Below are 22,159 nucleotides of genomic sequence, written 5' to 3'. Positions count from 1 at the left end.
TCTGATATTTAAATAGGTGATTCCAAAATATTTTGCTCTGGACTATCATTAGAAGCTTGGCTCTTTCTTTTAAAGACAACCCCTACGGCAAACCATGTGGCCTGCCAACCCTGTCTAAATGACTCAAGATGCTCTTTTAGCTATTCTTTTCCTCACTGAATATTGATCTCAGTGAGAGATGAATACAGACTAGAGAAAAAAAAGAAAAAAAAAGCCTCTTGACCTGTCTCAGTTTAGTATCTATGCTACTGACCTGCTATAAAATGATTTCTGTCTTTCAAGCACCTCCCACATACCTCTGAGTTTTTCCCTGCACGTCCAGGAGGATATGCCTTACGATTTTGGAAGCAATTGTGGTCAGATTTGATGTTTCTTTTTACAAATCATTTCAATTAAATCAACTTAAAAAGCTGTATTTGAAAGACTAGTTTTGTGTGGGCTGGATGAGCATGGCCAGTACAGATAAAAGGGTGCTGAGGGAATCACTTTGTGTGAAGGTTATTTAAACAACTAGTTATGAACTTAAGTATAGAAATAGAAAGTTTATCTTCAAGGCACTGGAAACATACGGTGAGCACTTCACCTCCTTGCACTATCATTATTTTCTTATGATGTAGCCTGGAATCACTGTCCTTCTGTTTCTTTCTATAGAATTCATTTTCATGTTTTCATTTACATGTTAGAGATGGTGTGAACTGAATTCCCTGTATTGTGAACTTTCCTGAATGCAGTGTTATAAACAGTAAAGAGGTAGAGCAAAGACAGACCTGAATTAACTTAGATCTAGCACAAAACACAAACAGAGAGGCTTGACTCTTTCTATACATTTTAGAATATGCACTCCTCAATTGCATTTGGTATTATGGTTTCTCACCTACACAGGGAATCCTAGTTTCCAAACCAGAGACTGTCTCCATATTTTGCAGTTAAGAGTCATTGGAAGTAAAATTAATGATAATAATGGGGGCATGAAACACAGCTAAAAATCTCTCTCATGAAAAGAGTATTTTTACCCTGGTTACCTATTTTATCTACTCATTTCAATCTTTTATCTGTTTTTTGATAGCACAGATAGAGAACGGCACAGATAGAGAATGGCAATAATAAGGCAGCAGGGATTTAACAAAGTTAAAAATTTATTCCATTCCCTAATTCTCCACTTGTTGCTTCATTTTTAATATTGTTGCTCCATTTCAAATTTAAACACTATACAAGTACCTGTTGTCCTCTTCCTGGCATTATCTTGGGCACTATATAAGGTTATCCTTAAACACATAAGAAATACATTGCATCAAGCTGGCTTTTGGATGGCTGAGGGGGAAAAGATATTAAATTTATGTGCCCATTTATGTCCTGATTCTTGTTTTAAGATTTGTATGCTATACGAAAACTGCCTGTCTTTCAATCATATAGATTTTGAAATTTCATGTAATCTGGCGGGACACAAGGAAGCAACACAATGAATATATATTACTTACTGTGAAGATGTCTTCATTGCCTCTCTGAAATAATTTTCCCTCCTCTCCATCAAGAAAAATAGGCCCTGAACTGCTGCGATCCCCGTACAATGTAATATAAACCTTTGAACTTGTTTCTGCAGATGGCACATCACTGGTGAGGACTGACACCTTCCATTTCCTAGCTATCAAAAGATAAAAAGACTTTCTGAATTACTCAAACTCAAGATTCCTAAGCAAAATGTATTTCAGCAGTCAAAATTCTAAATAATATCATGCCAATGAATACAAAAATATATATTTCACAAAAATACAGCAAATATTGACTTTGGTAAGTTATGCATGTGAAAACCAAGAAATATCAGGTTACATTCACATCTTTTAGAGTATGCATGTGTCATATGACAAACTTAAATTGCATGACTGCAGATTAATTTTCCAACACAGTATTTGAAATATTGTACTAAAATATATGAAATAGGTCTTTCTGTTTGTTTAGGATGCATCTGCCCTATGCAGTGCTGTGTAATGACATCCCGGCTCTCAACAAGATACCTCTGGAATCACAAACTCATCACTCTGAATGTTAGGGTCTCTTAAAGCTAATTAGCTCTGCTGAAAGGTATAGCACAGAATGTACCTTTAAGAATGGATCTGTATGTCTTCAAAGCTATGCTTGGCTTCACAGATGTAACAGCTCAGTCAAAATCCATGAAGGAATTACCATGTACATGCGTTGCAGTGTTGTCATTATACCCTAACATATCAATAGTCTTTCTATGGTTAAAATTCATTTTTATCAAGACCAAGTATATGTATTTTGGCTTTGGCTCAGTGGAAGCTGAATATCAATGGCAGGGAATTAAGGGAAATGGTATCGTTGAGGGATTGATGATAACTGTGGCCTGTTTCATTTTAATGGATATTACGAAGGAATGCTAAGAAAACACCTTCACACCAAATATAGCTGGTGCCTATCTCAAATGATAAACACTTAAGCACCCCCCAAGCTTGCTAAAATTGTTTTGCACCACTGATTAATGTAGCAGTTTCTCAAAAGAGAACTTTTAAAATACAGCAGCAGTATCAAAGAGCTCCACTGACTACAGAAGCCCCCTATCATCTAATGTCTCTACACATTTACTGATGTTTCTTACTTTTACTTCCATCACAGAATCTTTGATCCTGTCTGTTCTGGCTAAAACATTGGAAAATAAGATAGTAAGGGCATGATATGATGAATTTTGTTTTTCTTGACTGACATGTACAACACAGATCTATGTGTCTTAAAATCCAGGCAATACAAAATCCTACAGTTCTATTGAAAGATTCAGTGAAACTACTTTTTTTTGAGTATCACTCAGCATTTTCAGTGCTAGCAATGTGCATTTTCTTAAAAGATTTAATGGTCATTGATCATGATACATGCATAGAATCAAGGTGCAGCAGAGTATTATTTGAGGACCAATGAAACCACTAATTTTAGGAATTTGCATGTAGCTTTCCGTGGCATTCTGGCAAAAGATAAGGATTAGTATTTTTAGAAGTACAGGATTACTGTTTTTACTTGCTCATGTTTAGCCATGTCTAAAAGAAAAGGTGGTTAAGAAATAGATAGATCAGGCTGACCTAGGCTTGGTGTATGTCAATATATTTCTCTCTGGGAAGTAAATGAGTTGAGAATCTATGTCCTCCACATAACTTAGCAGCTATGTTTGAATTATTAATACTGTTTTTAATAAAAGGCAGGAAACAAGGCTCAATAATGGCACATTATCAATCCTAACATAATACTGAGGCCTGCTGGTAGAATCTACAAGTCCTGCTTGTAACTGAGCTCTAGCTATAAACATTTTCTTCTGTGTGGCCATTGTGCTTTATGCAAAAAGCACACACTTCTTGCAGTGGTGTAGAATTAGTAACCATTAAAACTGACATTGTCCCCCAGATTTTGAGTGGAGAGACGAGGAGCATTAACATGGTGCTTGTTTCATCTTTGAGGGCAAAACTCAAGCCCTCGAAATGTAACTGGGTGAGTCTCCTTTAAAAACAGTATCAGGGTTAGTTTTCTTACTTCAGAAGTTTACAACTGCTACAAATCTTTTCACATATCTGAGCTGTTGCTGATATAGACATATGCACTAATATCAGTTGCACAAACTGAGAGAGCACTTTTCTGAAAAATACTGTGAATATGCAGCTATTATCCTTACTCTTCCTAAATAATTATATTGTCATTGTTAAATAATAAACTGCCAAACAGCTATTCCTATCATTAAGTTAAACTTCATCTTCACAACAATTGTCATAGCTTTAACACATTAAACATAAAAAATAGGAAGTACTAACTGCTAAACCCGAGGAAAAGTAGCAATTGACAGAATCACATTTTCCAACAACAGAGCTGTGTAACATTTCTTAAAAGTTGCTGCAATCTGCTTTGTCCACAGCTGAATTTTGCTCATTGTTTCTATTACAAAGGCAGTTCTTTACCCAACTTTCTGTGAAGCATGGCTGATGACAGGTGACCATATAATCCTCCATGTTAATCTAAATTATAAATGACAAACTTGGATAACTGTACGACATCTAAGTCACTCTATGCAGGTGTACCTAATGTAAGAAGAATTGCGTAGGTGTGCATAAACCTGCTGAAAATACAGCCTGAACAATGGGTAAGGAAAATGACCTGTGAAATCAGCAAACAAGATAATGGAGAAAAACGAGTATTCATTGATCCATTACATACTGTCTGGGAGAAAAAGTTGGGAAGTCAGTCTTACTAAACATGAAGAAAAGATGGTTCATGGATTGGAGTCCAAACAGAAAAAAAGATGACATAGAAAAAATTATTTCCAGGTCCAAAACAAAAGAAAGAAAGAAAGGAAGGAAGGAAGGAAGGAAGGAAGGAAGGAAGGAAGGAAGGAAGGAAGGAAGGAAGGAAGGAAGGAAGGAAGGAAGGAAGAAAGAAAGAAAGAAAGAAAGAAAGAAAGAAAGAAAGAAAGAAAGAAAGAAAGAAAGAAAGAAAGAAAGAAAGAGAGAAAGAAAAAATAACCCTAACCAACAAACAAGCAAAGAAATAAAAACAGAAGAATACATTGATTGCTAAAGCAAATTTACAAAATTTGAGTTTCTTTATGAAAAAGGTATATTCACCAGTTGTTATTAATAATGAAAAAAAAAATATTACAGCTAAAATTGCTGTTTGAATGAATAAATACCTCTAAAATGCTGAAGAAGATGGTCAACTAAAGGGAACTGGAGTTCTTTGAAATTGTAAAATAGAAGTCAATAATAAACAAGGTAATAAAATCAACTGGTTACTCACAGATACATGACATGAGGAAGGGTTTGATATCATGGAATGTACTCATGCGCCTGTTGCCAGAGATAATATGGATGTACCATAATGGCAGACACAGGTAGTAAAAAGTATTCAGACTAAGAAATAAGGAGTAAATATATTGCAACTTGTCCATTCTCCACAGGCTGTTTCAATGTACATAAAACAGAATATCTATCTGATAAATGTAGAAAAACCAATGAATACAGGATGTCGAACATTAAAATGAACAAAAGCTGTAATACTGATGAGGTCAGTAATCTAGATATGCCGTTATTGCTAGCACAAAACAGAGATCTGCATATTCAGAGGTAACAGTAAAATTATGAAAAAGCAGTCATACCTGGAGCATGGATCACAAAAGATAAGTTAGGTATGAAGCCTTTAGGAAAGCTACAAGTGTACACATGGAAAATGCAAAATGAAACAGAATCTATTTGGATTACATTTACTTTGGAACAGGATAGCAGAAAAATAGACAATGCAAGTCAAAAACATAATGAGACCGTCTAACTTGCCAAGGAAGGAGAATAAATCCTACTAGATGGTAGAAAGAAGTTATTTCTAAATGTCAGAATCTGTACGTTTCTTCCTGAAATGATCACTAGAGGAAAATACAATTTTTAATTAGATTTGATGGGCAGATGGCCCTTTAGAAAGAGATGTACAAAATACCCCTGAATAAGCAATCATAAACTGATTCATTTTAAATTAAGGTAGGACCAAAAGAATATCTTAAATGAAGCTTTTGATTTAAAAACAGCAAATTTCCAAAAGTAAGGGAACAGGTTAATGAAGGCAAATGAACTCTAAAGTGAGATGTAAAAAAGGAAAATAAAACAAATTTGTAAAAACAGTGATTTTATCATTTAAAAGAGAGAAAGAGACGTCATAGTCACTAATATGATGCAACAATGAGACTGTAAGATGCACCAAGAGAAAGATTTCTAATTAGAGAAATTTTACTGTCAGAGTCCAAGAGTTCAGAAAGAGAATCTTTCACATGCTGCAATAAGGTCTGGCAACCATATTCAAAAACAAATTAATTGAAGCTAGAATAGGTCCTGGAAAAGACAACCATTATGATTAAAGGAAATGAAGACAATGCCTTATGTGGAAAAAGAGGTGAGAGAATATCTGATTTTGTCAAAAGATATCAGGAGGAGGAAAATACATATCTAATTTAATGATGCGGATGGTTTTGGTACACATGAATGTAAACTAACTACGACTAGATTTTGGATAGAAATTGAAAAACAAGATAGATATCAGCAAAAGGACCCAAACTCTAGAACACCCCTTCAATGGAAATGACAATGACTATAGCTAATAAGTTTTAACATGAGACTTAGTCCTTAAATGTTGTACATTATTTATATGATTTTATATTAAATTATTACATGATTCTGTGTGGGTTTTTGTTTGTTTGCTTGTTTGTTTTTCTAGTAGAGAGACAAACTAGATAAACTGAAATTCTCTTCATAGGCCTGTAGTCAACACGTTACGTTGGCTATTTCTTTTTTTAATAACAGCAAGACAAAAATATAATTCCTTCCAGAAGAATAGCATAATTCATATAAAGCCTTTAAATGCCTACTGAATTTTCTTCTGTTCTATTCTTTACATATTATTTGATATGCTTGTCATTTCCAAGTATATTTTACCCTGGCTTATTCAGAAAGACTCTATGCATTTTGTAGCTAATTTACAGAATTAAGCTATATATAAGAAGTTTATATTACTCCTCATGGTGTTTTTCCCTCTGTCAATCAGCAGGTTCCTCTAGTCAACAGTTTTTGAGGGTCTCTCTTCAGTCTTTTCCAACCTAATAAAAGCAATTTTATTTTCTCTGTGTATCTCAGCCACTTAATATTCTGTATCCTCCCTGAACCATTAATGAATAAATAAACTTTGTGACAGCATTGAACATCTTACTGTCAACCTTTTGTCCTGCTCTGAGTTGACTATTTTATTCCTTCTCTTCCTGTTAACATTCTGAAATCAGGAGTCCTTCAGTGAATACAACAAAAATTTCAGTGCTTGCTGTGGTCTCTGTTAATTGTAATCTAAGTCCATACCACACCTCTCACCTTTCAAGTGCTCAGTTTGCTCAGTAACACTACAATAAACATCTGATTAAAGGTTCTTGAAAGTCTGAATAAATTAAGGTGTTGTGAATGCAGCACAGGATGCAACAGAATCCAACAGAAAGACTGCAAGTAATGCAGGTCAGTTTAACCTTTTGACATTTTTTATGGCATAGAAACTTTGTATGCAGACTGCTATATGGCATTTAATTACATTCTACTTATTTTAAGATTCATTTTCAAACAATAGTTTTTTTTTCTATTTTATTTTACCATAGGTAAAAGGATGAAAAAATATCCTTGAGACTCTTCATTTGGAGTAGTTCTAAAACATGCCAAAAAAATGCCCAAAAATGTGAAGATGGAAATAAGAAAATCATAAATAAGACCAGTGTAGTCAGATAAACACACAGCTATTTGGCATGAAATTTATTAGTAAATATCACAACATTGCTTTAGGGTTTTAATGTTGGTTTATTACATAGAATATAACACTGCTTCAAACAACAGAAACTTATCAGTTATTTACAAGGAAACATGGCTAACACTAGACTCCTTAAAAGGAATTGGAGAGCTTCTAGGTTTCCTACCCATACTTCAAATCCCTTTTGTTCCAGGTCCTGCTTCTATTTCTCTTGTATGTGCCTTGTTCTCCAGAGGGAGACAATCAAGGCCCATGGACCAAAAGGGATTTGTGTCAGGCTTTAATTAAGTCCCCAGTCTGGATAACTAAATGACCATGGTCCAGCATGTGGTACCATGTACATGCCAGTTAGTCTAGATGCAGCCTCCAAGAGTACAGAATGGACAAATTCTCATTCTCTACCTGAAAAAATAGCACTTTACTTCTTCAGGTATAGCTCTGACTTGGTTGATACTGAAGTAAGTTATTGTGCAGAACTAGGGGTTAAAATCTAAGCAAACAAACAAAATTAAATACTTTTCCTAATCACAATATACATTAAGTATTTTCCAATTTTATATTTAAAATCATTTTCTGAAAATTGTAAACCATATATAACTGCATACTAAGTATAAAGGATATTAAAAAATTGTGTAAACAGGCATCCAAAATAATTCTAATATTAGATTGAAAGACTCTGAAACATAAAATATGCCTAGGATTCTCATATTACACCATATTTACAGAAGAAAAAAAAAAAAGAGTACAAAGGTTAAAAAAAAAAATACAATTAACACTTGTAGTGTATGTAGAACAGTTTAAAGTGTAAGTGGTGCAGCCTCTGAAGGGAATATGGCAAAGTCAGTCAAGAAGTCTGGATGCACAATCTCCCTTCTCAGCACCTGTGTAAGCCTAAATAATAAATAAGCTCCCTTTCCTCTATCCTCTGGATAAAAGAGGCAAATTTCATTTGTGGTCTGGATGTTCCTATATGGAGACCAAAAGTCATCTTTACCCACATAACTATTCTGAAGTTGGCTTTAAAAACTGAAATAGTTGTTTGATTAATCTATGTAAAATTAACATGACTACCATTTTCTATTTCTCAATGTATTACAGCAATTGAATAATATTTCCTACTTTTCATTTCAAATTAAAGATATCATTTGATTTTGTCCTGGACAAAGCATTTATATGGAACGGTAGTTCTTAAACTCTTTCTTGAAAGTCATGGAATATAAGTATCTTATCTTAGAATTTAGGCAGATATTTAAAATTTGATTTTCTGTTTGTTTGTTTAATCAGTAGTAGTTTTTTCTCTACAGAAGACATGGTCTGTATATTACTAAATATGTCTGAACAGATAGCATTTAGGAGAAAAGTTGTTGTTTTTTTTTTAGCTAAGAAACCACCATTAGAACAGTTTGTATGTTTATTTGTTTGTTTTTTCCTATGTTGTTTCTGACAAAAACAAAACAAAACAAAACAAAAAAACTAAGCTATTATGTATATTTCCATAAAGATACATGGTTATGTTTTACATTTATCTGGGTTGTATTCACATTGGAAGTTTTATTGGATGTGGCATTCAGCAGTTTATTTTGATAATATTTTTATTGAAGTTGTCACTAATCTGCTGTTATGGAACTTCCAAGATCTTTATTATATGTCTTTCTTATCTTTGCTGTATCCATTGTCTGTGGCACAAAAGCAAACTTTTCCTCCTAGTCCTCCTTCTCCTCCTCCTCCACCTCCTCCTCCTCTCCTTCTTCTCCTCATTCTTCTCTTTCTTCTTCTCCTTCTTCTTCTCCTTCTTTTCCTTCTTCTCCTTCTCCTCCTCTTCCTCCTCCTTCTTCTTCTTCTGTAGAAAAGGCATTTGCATTTTTCATATTTTCAGAGGCAGTATGTTCAATGTTATTTATAAAAGTGTCACATTTTAGAAATATTTCAGAATGACAGGTTTCTACTCGATCTGTCAACAAGGGAGACAATTTTTCTCCAACAATGTGAATTGGGCTCATTCTTAATATTTGGCATATTTCTGGCTTTGTGTTGGGTGGCTTACTCTTTGTGTCCACCATATAATCACTGGGCATGTGCTTGGATACATTGTCTTGACAATTGCTGACTTCCATAGGCTTTAAATTCATATTCTTTATACCATGTAACCTCCTTAAATTGCTCTTGTCTTTCAGAGTTGAAGATGTAAGTATCCCAATGTTACTAATAAAATCTATAGTGTTATTAGCATAATACCTGGTAAAAATATTGTTGGCAATCTTATTGATGAAGTTCCTCTTTAGGGTCACATAATTACTTTCATCTTTTACTAAATCTTTGCCTAACCATTGTAAATGTTCACTCTTACTGGCCAACAAACATAGGCCCATCTGGTTCTCAATATCAGATGCCTTTTGGTAAGCATATCCTCTCTGCTCCTCATTAATTGGTGTAACCATCACCGTCAGTATTGGACAATGTTGGCCACATATAGCATGGAGCTTATCCAGAGAATCTTCCTGAAGAGCATTTCTGTTAGTATTGCTAACATCAGTTGGCTGAGATCGTATGGGTTCATCATTTAAAGGCTGTTCCAATGGATGCACCTTGTTATCAGGCAATCTAAATTCTACCGATGCAAAGGCTGGAAAACTGGTATCAGCTTCTGTGGAAAGATGTGTGGAAGTAGAACCTACCATGACTGAAGGTTTGATCTTTTCTTTGTTCCCTACAGGAAGGGAGGTGATTTTTCCATTGAGGCCAAGTTTGCTTTCCCTACTCAAGTCATCCTGTAGAGGATCTGAATCACTACTGTGAGGCATGTTGAAGTAGTTGCAAAAATTTTTAGAGGGCTTAGCCATATCTTCAAGCTCTGAAGAAGATATTTCATTGAGGACTGGATACTGATTCAGATTGCCAAAGTGTGAGTATGGAGCATCATCACTGTTAGTATCAAGCACTGTGTCTGTTGATGTTGTATCCAAATTGCCATACATTCCAGTCCGCTCAGGTGGTGATCTTCTTATCAAATGGTTTTCTTTGAGAAGCCATTTGCCTTTATCAATCAATATTCCTTCATCTTCATTAGCATGTACACTAGGTTGACAATGTTGCTTTGGACGTTCCCTTGAGTTGTCATTAATATAATTTGTCTCTTCTCCATTAGGAGTAGTTGGTGAAGAAATACGTTCTTTTCTCCGTGTAGTTTCATCTTTGTTGATGATTTCTGGAAATTCTTGTGATGACAGTGAAGAATGTGAAAATTTCTCTGCAAAACAAGGCCTAGGTTCTTGAAAAAACTGAATGTTTTTTTTCACCACTGCAGAGCTGAATTCTTCAGCATCTTTCTGTAATGCTTTGGACATGTAAGGAAATCCTTTCTGAAAGTCAGGCTTAAATGAAGCTTCTGTCTTACCATAAAGTCGTTCAATAGTTCTTTTTACATAGCCAGTATTATAATGTTTTTCAAGTACTGCTTCTTCTCCACTTTCATTGGTCAAATCACTGGATGCTCTGAAGTTATAATCACTCTCCTCAGTATCTGGTCTGTAATCTGACCAGTCTGAAGTAGCAGGACTTTTTAAGCATTTTTTTAATTGAGAAGTGTCTGAACATGTTTTGTTCTCTGATTCTTCTACTTGCAATTTCTGTTCTCCTTCACTCATATCACATTCTGTAATTTGCTTAGATTCATAACAAAAAGATAATGGAGAGACTGTAGATAACCTCTCAGAGGTTTCCTCACAAGTTTCTGTGTCATCCTTCCCTTCCTGTACAGAACAATCCTCATAATTATATTCTGCAGAGGTGTCAGCAACTAGGTTAAGTTGATTGTTTGTTCTTTTGTCATAACCTGTTGACTTTGGATCAACTTTTTCATCTTCCCTTTGATGAGTAGTAACATCTACAATACATTTTTCACCTTCTATCTCAGAAGTATCCTGATCTAAAATGCAATTTTTATCATTAGAAGTTACACTGTGAACTGTTGAATTAGGCTCTACTGAAGTATCTGACTCTTCATTAATGTTTTTGTCATGAGGTTTTTCATTTAGATTATAAGCCATTTCTTCATTTGTTTCAGGTGGCTCTATATCTGATGAAAGATTACATTTAACAGAGTTAGTATCAGCATATTGACAATCTAGTTGTGTTTTCGAAGCACTCAAATCTGAAATCTCTGTTGCTCTACAAAGCTCTTCCTGTATATCTGAATAGCTTTCAAATTCACCTGATAATGTTAGAGCTTCTTCAGAATTTAAACTGTTCTTTTCAATACAAGGTTCAACTGATTTTTCTTCTTCATGCAAATGTATACCATTATGATTTTCAAGTATGGGTATATTCTCATGGCCGTGTGTGGAATCCTGTTTTTTTAATTCCTTTGCAGCATGTAATAAGTTATGTTCTGTTGTTTCTTGAAAATGTGAGAAAGCAGCCTTCAGTTCATCAACTTTTTGCATAACTGTTGCATGTTTCAGAAACTGTAACTGTGTAATTACTTCAGAACAGCTACAGGTAGCATTTTGCATATCATCTTTGGTTGTACCAATCAAACTCTCTCTCAGACTCAGTACTAGTAGCCAAGCTAGGAGGAGATTGGAGGAAGAACCAAAAGCTGGAGGAGAAATATCTGAAAGACTGTATGTTTTTCCTATACATCCAGCGTGCTCTTTCTGGAGACCAAGCAAAGTTGATTGTAACTCACGAAGCAGCATGCTAGACATACAATTATTCTGAATATCGGTTCCCATTTTCTCACTGACAATTGAACAATCAACTTGAACAGCAACTTCAGATTTTTTTCTATGGCACAGATCTGTGTCTTGAATATCAGACTCTGACGCCTTTTTATCATTGCCATGTGTTTCATGAAACACGTGCAGTTGACTGTCATGATGAAATTCTGACTGTAGTAAATACTTGGATTCTTCTACCATTGTTGTATTACCACAAATCAAAGAGTCAGTTTGGTTTTGACGTGAATATTTGGATGATTCTTCTAAAGTTCCCAATTCAAAAAGAGGCTTTAATGTTTTTTTGGTTTGATTATGTTCAAACAGGTGGTTTTTTCCAGTCACGTGCATTGTATTTGTAATAAATTTAGCTTCTTTATCTATAAAAGCATCAGTGTTTTCTTTAGAAACATGACAAACATCGCTATTATCCACATTCACCTCTTTTTTCTTTATAGGGGGTAAGACAGCATTTGGTGACAGGTTTTTCAGCCAAGTTTGGACATAGTTTTCAAGTGAATGCTCAACAATCTCCTCTTGAAAAGTCTCTTGTTTCAGAGCCTCTACTGTAATGGAGCTCTCTGACATATTTAATTTATTTGCACCTTTACTTAAATTTTTCTTCATCTTCTTTTGCTTTTTCTCTTTCTTTAATGACAAATTTTCCAAAATGTTATCCTCCCTTCCTTTTTCTACTTTATGAACCTTTGGCACTTCTGACAATGTCTTTGAAATCATTGCCAAGTTAGGTGTCTGTTCAATAGAATTAGTTGTGAGATGCTTGCTTTCTTTCACAGTACTCTGTGTATCCTGACTGTTTTCAGTTTCATTTTTTGAATCAACTGTCATTAGATCATCTTCACTCTTTACAGACAAAAGGGAACTATTTTTTTTGCCTGACTTTGATTTTACCTCAGCCAACCGTTTCTTAGTTCTTGTTTTTTCATTAGGTGATAATCCATTTTGTTCCACTGAATTATGGGGATCATAATAATCTTCAGGACATATGCTTTTGTCTGAATTGTCAGACCTATCATTGCTTTTTACAAGTAATTCCATTTCTTTTTTCTGAAGCATTTCAGAACAATTATCCTGGGTTGTGGAAACTTGTGTAGTTTTGCTTGTGACAAGCATGTCTTCACTTTTAATTATCCCTGAAATTTCTTTATCTTTTTGATTTTCATATATACCTTTCTCTAGAAAGTTAGACAATAATTTTCTCTTCTTCTTTTTAGTAAGGGAAGATGCAGATTGGCTTTCATCAATCAGATGAGATGCTGTCAAAGATTCGGCCCTGACACTGATTTGATTCTCACTTTCACTAACAGGAGAGAATGCAGTTGTTGGATTTATTTTCTCAGGTGCTTTACTACATGAAGCTATCATTTTCTCCATCTCATTGTGTTCAGGACAGACTGAATGCACTGAATTTTGAGAAGTTAATAAACTGGAAGCTTTGCATTTTCTTTCTTCATTTTTTGACTGAGATAATTCTGAATATCTAATGTAAGAACTCAGTGACCTTTTTATTTGTTTAATATCACATAATTCATGGATATGATCTGCTGAAACTGGCCTAGCTGCCTGGTAATTTTTTGATGATGGTATGAAACCACTGATGTTAGCTTTGCAGGTTGATACTAAGCTATTATACACACCTTGCTCCACAACTGATTTCTCCAGTATGTTCTGTACCAATTCATTGTCATCAGGCACATCTAATGTCTTCCTATTTGTGGTTAAATCATGACTTTTGTGGCTTACTTTAAAAAGCATTTCTTCTTTTATATTCTCTGAAGAAAGCCTTAATATGTCATTGTCACTCATCTCACTAAACTTTGGATTACTGATACCTGATTTTTTTCTGCTTGAATGTGCTACCATGCAATACTCAGATTTGTTTTCTCCATTCTGTATTTCCTCACTATAGGAAAACTGTCCTATTGTCTTTTCCTGAACCTCTTTCTCAGATACCAAGGTGACACTTTCAACTACTGCTTTCTTTTGTCTAACACGTCTTGGCCCAGGGGTGGGAGGCCTATAAAAGCGAGGTCTGATATTATCCTCAGGTACATTACTTATATCTAGATCTTCAGATTTGCTCTTCTGATGGATATTATAACCATCCATTTTTAAATCAGATTCTGATTCTTTGCCTGAGACTTCATTGAATCGTTTTGATGAGTCTCCATCTCCCTTATTGTAGCTGTCCAAAAATGGAGTGTTCATTGGTTCTGTACGTTCTGACATATTTACATTAGATAAGCAGTCTTCTGCAGCCATTGCAGAATTGCAAACGGTAACATTTTTGTCACCTGAAAGACCAGCGCGACTTACAGTTGTTGTCCATTTAATGGTTTCTTCCTCTTTAATCTTGAATCGAACTTTCATTTCCACTGTCATACTGCCATCTTGATTAAGGTGAACAGATTTCTCAATGTCATCTTCAAACTGTGCCACAGATAATTCTTCCCCATTAACTGACTGATTTTCTCCTATACCATTATGATTGGCCGTAACATAGGAAGACTCTGAGTTGTTATCATTTGAGTTGTTATCATTGCTGGACTCTTTACCAGAAGAAACTGAGAATATCTGAGATCTAGAGCTAGAGATCACTTCAACTCTCGCTACCAATAATTACATTGAAAGAATCCAAATTCATTCAATAGTTGGAAAGTAGAGCAGACAGATATCACGGATAGGGATCCAGATGGTAAGACAGCAGACAGGCAGCAAAAGAAAAAAAGAAAAGAAAAAAAAAAAAAAAAGAAAGAAAGGAGATAAATTAGTACAAAAGAACCTAATGAAGTTGTGTTTTTTTTTTTTCTAGAGTATTAGAAAGAAAAAGAAAAGAAAAAGAAATAGAAAAAAAATCATATCTCATTTTGCTATTAATTTTTAGAAGTTGTTCAAGAGAGAAATACAACCAATTTTTAACAGAACATCAAAGATTTAACTACTTTTCCACATCATATATTTTTTCAACAGGCCCTTTCTAATGCCTGAGCAATAGTCCTATTTGAAGCTCCAAAGACTAAAAAAAAAGGACTACATTCTGTAAATTCTCTCTTTTTATACTCATTTGGGAGTTGAGGCTACCTTGAACTTTTTTTAAGAAGTTCACAGACCTGCATCTGTTGGGCCTTCAGGCTACTAAATTTACATCTTTTCCGTGCCCTGACAATTGCTAACATATCACCTCCTATTAGTCCTTACAGTTAGTGCTAAAATGTGTCAGTCATGGTCTAAATATATATCTCTGGGATTAATTCAACAATCTGCAGTATGTGTCATTGCTTTAAGTAGTGTCATTGACACACGTGACTAAAGGCTACATTTTCAGTCCCCTATAGATAAGTAAACATAGAAGCACTTGAACTGCTTATAAAATCTGAATTTAAATCATGACCTTCTGAGATACATTTTATGCTACAGTACTCTAGATGTAAATGGTGCAAAACACAGTAAAGCCAAGGAGAATACTTTTAGACATTCAGTCATTTGATTAACCTTTAATAATTTGGCTCTTTAAATATTGACTTATCTCTTTCTTATGATTGTCACTGAAGAGGTGAGAGATAAAAGAAAATAAGGTAAAAATAAAACTTTGCTGTCTTCCAAGCAGATCTGGCTGTGAGTGAAATGGTGCATGTACACCCACACAAAGACATCTACAACTGTTACTGATACCTAAATATATAGAAGTCTTAATTTAATTGAAAGGTTTTGCTTGCAGGAAGCTATTTTAACATAACTAATACTAATTTATCTCACATTACTTGAATTTAAGCACGTTTTGCTCAGGAGAGTTACAAAAGTTTTTATAAAAAGACTTTTATGATTGACACATTGATATTATAGATAGGTGTCTATAATTTCAGGGGGAATGCTCTGTGAGTTCCCTATGCATATGCTTTCCCATGAAATATTTTAGACTAACTCCTTTAATGGAGACCAGACCAACAGCTCTGAAGCTGTGGAATGTCAAAGAACATGAAGTCTGAGAAAAACTAAAATTAGTAGTTTAGTAGAGACATAATAAACTATGACAGATGTGGAAAAAAACACCTTTAAGTAAATAGTAGTGCCTCATGTAGCAATGTGCTCCATGACATAGTGAGGATTACCACATAAAGTCTCAGGACAGAAACAATTCTTGACCATCCCCTGGCCAACTCACACTCACTGACTCTTGTCAGTGACACAACTCCTTGAGTAGTGAAAGGGAAAGTATGTATTTGTGCATCCTTTCCAAAACTTAACCAAAAAGCTTATTTTACAGTCATAAGGATTTAGAATTTCCTATAGGATGCAGCTTCACAAAAACATGTTGAGTCTGTCTGTAAGTGGATGAGTGCTGTAATGGTTTTCATGTTTATGTGGAGCATGGAACATGGGAAAAAAGTGAAAGTCATGATAATGACAAGTCAAATCCCTATTTGCTAGGTCCTAAAAACAGCACAAAAGTTTTCCTCAATAATTTCAGACAGTTAAGAACTCTAAAGTAACCTGTAGGATTTATTTTACCTCCACTGTTATTAAATGTGATGCCAAAATATTAATGACAATGACAATCAAGTGCATTACAACAAAATATACGTATAAATTTGTATCCATGTTCTAAATAAGTTGGTTTGAGACAAAATATGCATGCTAGCTGAGTACTTAGAAGAAACGTGTTTTAAAATGAAAATTAATATTTTCATCTTTCTTATACCTACAGATAAATTTTCAGCTGTCGTTTTAGAATATCCTTGATCCCAGTAAGATTGTCATGGTTTATGTCTTATACTGAGAGAGATAAACCAAATAATAGAATAAAAATTAATTCAAAGAACTTACTATTTTCACTTTCTGACTTGGCATTTGCTTTTGGGTACACACGATTTGCAATTCCAAGCAATTTAGCTGGTCGTGAATAGCCAAGGGAATCATAATTGCTTGGTTTAAAAGGCTCTCTCCCTGCTGCGACTACAGCTCCAGAGCACAATATCAGGGCCTGAAGATTAGGAACCTGAAAAAAAAAAAAAAAAAAAAGTAAGAGATTTATCCTTTTTATGCTGTAATATCTTCACTTCTTAGTCTCTACATCATTTTGCAGCTGTCTATTAAATATGTATCACAGAACAGAATTAATTTTTCAATTCCTATAAGGCAATTCTTATCTCTGTTCTGACTTCAAGAAACAACACTTGGATACAGATCAAAATTTACTTATAATGTAATTGCTTGCATATGTTGTTTTATTTCATCACTGAAGAGTGATCATTCATAACCATGGAATAAGACTATGAATTTGAAGGTAGGTATATATATGAACATCTATTTGGAGGAAGAAAAGGAAAATTCAGAATACATCACAAACATTTCACATGTACTGCCATGGTGGAACTGAACAGAATCACAAAATATGTATTGGAAAAGATGTCTGGAGGTCATCTAGTATACAAAACAGGTCTAACTTTGGATCAAGTTGTTCAGGCCCTTGACTAACAGATTTGAATTTATGTTCCAAAATATATTGCAAGATAAGGCTTGAAAATTGCATTTCACTGACATCGGAGATAGGGAGAGTTTCCCAACCTAATACAGATCTTGACCAAATGGAGGGAAAACACAAGATTTCCCTTGAACAAGCACTCTGCATGGAATTCCCTTTCCAGATACCTGTTGTTAGGTATGATCACAAGCCCTTCTCTCCAGTTAAACAACATGCAGGAAAAACACTAAATGAGATAAAATTACATAGAACAGTGTGTAAAATTAAATTCAGGATTATTATTGCTGCAACATCTGGGTTTAGAGGTACAAAATTTGGTCTGCAGTTTAGATACTGTAAAATATAAGGTCTCCTAGTTCTAAGGCATTAATGGCAAAACACTGTCCATCTGTGTAATAATAAAGTAGCTATGGCTATTAGATACTACCTGTAATATTTTATAGCTTTAAAAATCACAGAAAACAGCTTTAAGACTAAAGTAAATTTCTGTTTAAATAGGGAAAAAATATATAACTGAAAGAATGCCTGAAAGAGACCTAAGTAAGAAAAAGAAAAGTGACTTTTCATGAAGACTTGAAATAAAATATCCCCACTTGTTTCTCTGTTATTGCTAGATTCATGTGTATTTATTTCCTTCAAGCTAGTAGCCTTCCTAAAGGGGAACAACCATAGAAAGGCAACAGCTGAAATTCAGCACATTAGATACTATAGCAGGCCAGTGTCTCTAGTTTACAATTGATAAAGTCACTTTTTTTATTATTTTATTTTGTTTTAGTTAAAAATAACCTAGAAGCAAACATCATCACTTCTCTTATTCTCACCTTTCTGCCATCAGTGGTATATAGTTTCACGACTGGATATTGCATTAATTCACTCATATAGTCCAGAAAGGCCTCAAAGGTTTGTGTATTTTTCTTTCCCAGAATTATGGTGCGTCTGAGTCTTACATCTCCGTTTTTGAAAACAAGCATCTTTTTAGGAGTTGTTATTTTTCTTTCTCTGTGTCCAAATCCAATTTCATTCTCCCTTGCTAATTGCACAGCACGACGGCGAGCGCTGACGGGCCTACTGATCTGCCAAGGCAATGGCTTTTTGCTAGCCCGTTCTAGGTTGATAGGCTTCATTTTCCTCTGATGGGAGCAAATATAAGATTTTCCATCTTCGAGGTCTTCAAGATTGGTGATGCAGTGTCTCCCTTTTGGTGTACTGATATTCCTTACTCCAAAAGGTAATGGGACCCTTTTGGATAAGCTATCCAGCAAGGCATCAAATGTTTTGTAAGACCGGTTATTAATGACCATTTTGATTCCATTAAACTGAGGATCTCCACTTTTATAGAAACAGATCCGTTTGGCCACAACAGGTTCGGTAACATTGAAATGGCGTGTAGATAAACTCTGTTCACTCTCAGAGGAGTTTGGCTGATTCACTGAGTAACTAGTTGAAGGAGTTTCACTCATTTTGACAGCAATCTGGGGGGAAAAAAAGAGGACACGGATGTGAAAGTTTTCACATGACTAGCAATAAGACAGTCTTAATTTTGAAAGGTGCAGAAAGAGAATTATAAGAAATGAACAGCAGCAAGTTGTGCCAAAAATCATTGGATTTAAATGGATCCAAGCTGTTATCTCTAAATTCCACAAAGACTCCAGTACTGTCAGATTAAGTTAGCATAGCTCTGCTTGCAAGTATTCCCAACACTCTCCAAGGTAATTTCAAATCTCTTATCATTTTGGTACAAGAGACCTTTCCTTGGAAGAAGGTACCTAGTCCAGAATGATAATTAGATTTTTTTTTCCTTGAGGATGAAGCTAATGACAGCATTTCATATTTAATATATTAGCAAAATCTTTGTGAAGAAGAAGCAATTCATGCCTAGGCATAAGCCATACTCAGTCCAAAATAACAAAACTGAAAGACAATATAATTTACTATGATCTCATCTATTAGTTTTACACCAGGACAAATACATTGGATTCAGGGAAAAGGCTCCTGATTTACTATGCCTGGTAAATTATACCAGAATAAGGTCCCAAAAATGTTAATGTTATAGTACGTCTTAAAGATGTACCATATCATGTACCGTATCATCTGTACCAGATCATTTGCTATTTTATTACATGTTTTATCTTTCATGATAAATAAATCAACCAATTCAAAATTTTCATTTATAATGATCAAATATGATTTTTTATTAAGAGAAAAGTCTTTAAATCATTTATAAAGACACTACATTTCTGGTATTTTTCAGTAAAAGTAGTAGTTTGCTATGGTTGAAACGTTTACATACTGTTCTTTTAAATAACAGATTGTTTCTTACAACTATATCGAATGTCTTCATGCTTGAAAATGGAGTACTCTCATAATAGCCTTTTCATTTTAATCCAATCTACATACAGATACTTTAATGACAATCATTTAATTGAATAAATTTGCTTTATCTTAATGACTGCTTTGCTTTGGCTAGAGCGAGCACAGGGTAGAAACTTATAGCCAACTAATCAGCCTGGAAGATGAACTGCTAGCACAGTTTTACTAAAAAGCTGACTAGTAGTCTCAGGGAATATGTTTGTCATCAAAATAATGTAAATTAAATTCTTTGTCAATGTCACCTCGATGCAGTTGCCATACTCACTAATGGAATTATGGAGCTCTCTTGACTGCTGTGTGTTTTTCTTACTGAAGCTATGGAAAACAATATTTTGACATATTCTACTACTTTAATACTTCAGTTCTGAAACTGGTAAGAAACTGTTACCATTTTTCAAGATAGTCAAGATTCAAATAAAGTCAAATTTGTCAAGATTCTCTGTAAGTGTGTTCTTAAAGCTTTTCCAAAAAAGCACTGTTTTCAGCTTGGGTGTTTTGCCTTCGCTGAGAGTTAATAACTTCTTAAATGTTCCTGTCACTATACAATTAACAATTTATGTATATATATATATATATACATAGTTTTTTATTTATTTTGAACAATGATCATGGCACAGGAAGAAAACAACATTTTAATATACTATGGTGAAAATTTTACTCATTTTAAGTGATAAAATTAAAAAACAAAGAGATCTGTATAAGAATGATGTATACAAAGATAGAATTAGGTCTAATAATAATACATTTAGGTCTAAATTAATAACAACAACCATAAGGAGTAAGCAGGAAGAAATGTACAAGCTTGGCTGCAGCAAGTTATACAAGCTAGTTCATGATGGCTAGAGAAGTGGCTTGCTTTCTATCATGGGGTGGAGCTCCACTTCTACTGAAATCACTGAGAGATACAGTTGTTCATTTTTGATACCTCTGTTCATTAGCTGCCTCAATTTTCATTACAGTTCTAAAAAGAGAGGTTTTAGAGTTAAGACTCTAGGGACACAATCTGGACCAGACATTTTTAAGTCTCATGCCTTATTCTGTACATAGTGATGTTCCTAGAGGAAATCTATTCAGGTCATTTATGTTGCTAGCTGGAACAAGAACTTTTCTACACTTCAGAGAAAATGATCCACACAAAAGAAGGCATCTGTAACAGAAGAAAAGTTCCTCAGTGATCTGCATGCCCTTTCAACCAGACTAAGGCTGGCTGATAAGGCTACTGATAATAACTGCTTTTGAATTAGACTCTTAGAAGTAGTGCTGGACATTTGTACTCATGTAAAACATTCAGTTATGTAACCAATATTTGGAAGAGAAATACAATATAGTTTACATAGAGATAATTATTAGACTGCATATTGACACTACCAGCAACAGAATCCAAAACAAACAAGGACAAAATACAGAAAGCAAAATGTCAATTTTCATTATAAACATGAAATAATTTGAATTTACAAAAGTATCTAAGGAAAAGAAGTCTTCTTTAGCAAAGCAGAAAATGAATGATATATAGTTTTGACAGGGAACTGATGGATGCATAGCACACCATGCACGAATACTTCCTAGTATTAATTTTAAGGGTGGAAATTACTTATTCATCTTTCAGATACCTTACAGCTTCATTTTATCATCATGCATACAAAAATTAAATATGTCAACAAATTAATAATCAACATGTTGTAGAAGTTGCAATTTCATTCTACAGGTTGTCACATTCTAACAATTTTCTTCTAAAATTAAGCTATAATCAGATGATCTTACATCACCCAGAATGTCTAAGATAGCATGACAATTACAATATTAAAATTTTGACTCTGCAAGAAACTAGAACAGAATTCAGAAATGAATCTCATTGCCTGCATTCTCATAAACCAAAATCAGTTGTTCAAAGTTTTTGCACAAAGCTGCTTGATTTTATAATGACACTAAGTGGAACAGTTTATTCTGAACTATAAGAATATATCTAATGTCTTTTAAGTATTATAAGTATTATAAATATTTAATAAGTATTTAAGTATTTAAGTATTATAAGTATTGCATATAATTTCATTATACTCACCCACTGTCACAACCTCTGTAAATAAAAAAATAGCTTGTTTTCAGAGATTCATAAATTGTACATGTGATTGCCTATGCCATATGAAATGAACATCCTCAGTCTTATTCCAAGTGCACTCAGCTAGAAGAAAACACCATAATCCATTTGCTTAATCTTGGCTAATGTTAATCACCAGACTAGGTTCACCTTAGGTAGCCATTG

At 34.2% G+C, this 22,159-nt stretch overlaps 1 protein-coding gene across 1 annotated transcript in view; it reads right to left on the bottom strand.

The window, feature by feature from the left end:
* RP1 (RP1 axonemal microtubule associated) overlaps positions 1-22,159 on the bottom strand; it is a 214,311-nt gene that overhangs the window by 166,491 nt on the left and 25,661 nt on the right. Inside the window, exons 2-4 of the mRNA XM_082755390.1 lie at positions 18,351-19,001; positions 16,872-17,043; positions 9,147-14,656 (exon numbers count right to left, since the gene is read on the bottom strand). Of these exons, the coding sequence (XP_082611516.1) occupies positions 9,147-14,656; positions 16,872-17,043; positions 18,351-18,989 (6,321 nt within the window). The 5' untranslated portion in view covers positions 18,990-19,001. The remainder of the gene's footprint in view (positions 1-9,146; positions 14,657-16,871; positions 17,044-18,350; positions 19,002-22,159) is intronic.

Source organism: Aythya marila (genome assembly GCF_965140915.1).
Source record: "Aythya marila genome assembly, chromosome: 2".
In the NCBI taxonomy this organism is placed as follows: Eukaryota; Metazoa; Chordata; class Aves; order Anseriformes; family Anatidae; genus Aythya; species Aythya marila.
This window is presented reverse-complemented; position numbering and strand designations above follow the sequence as displayed.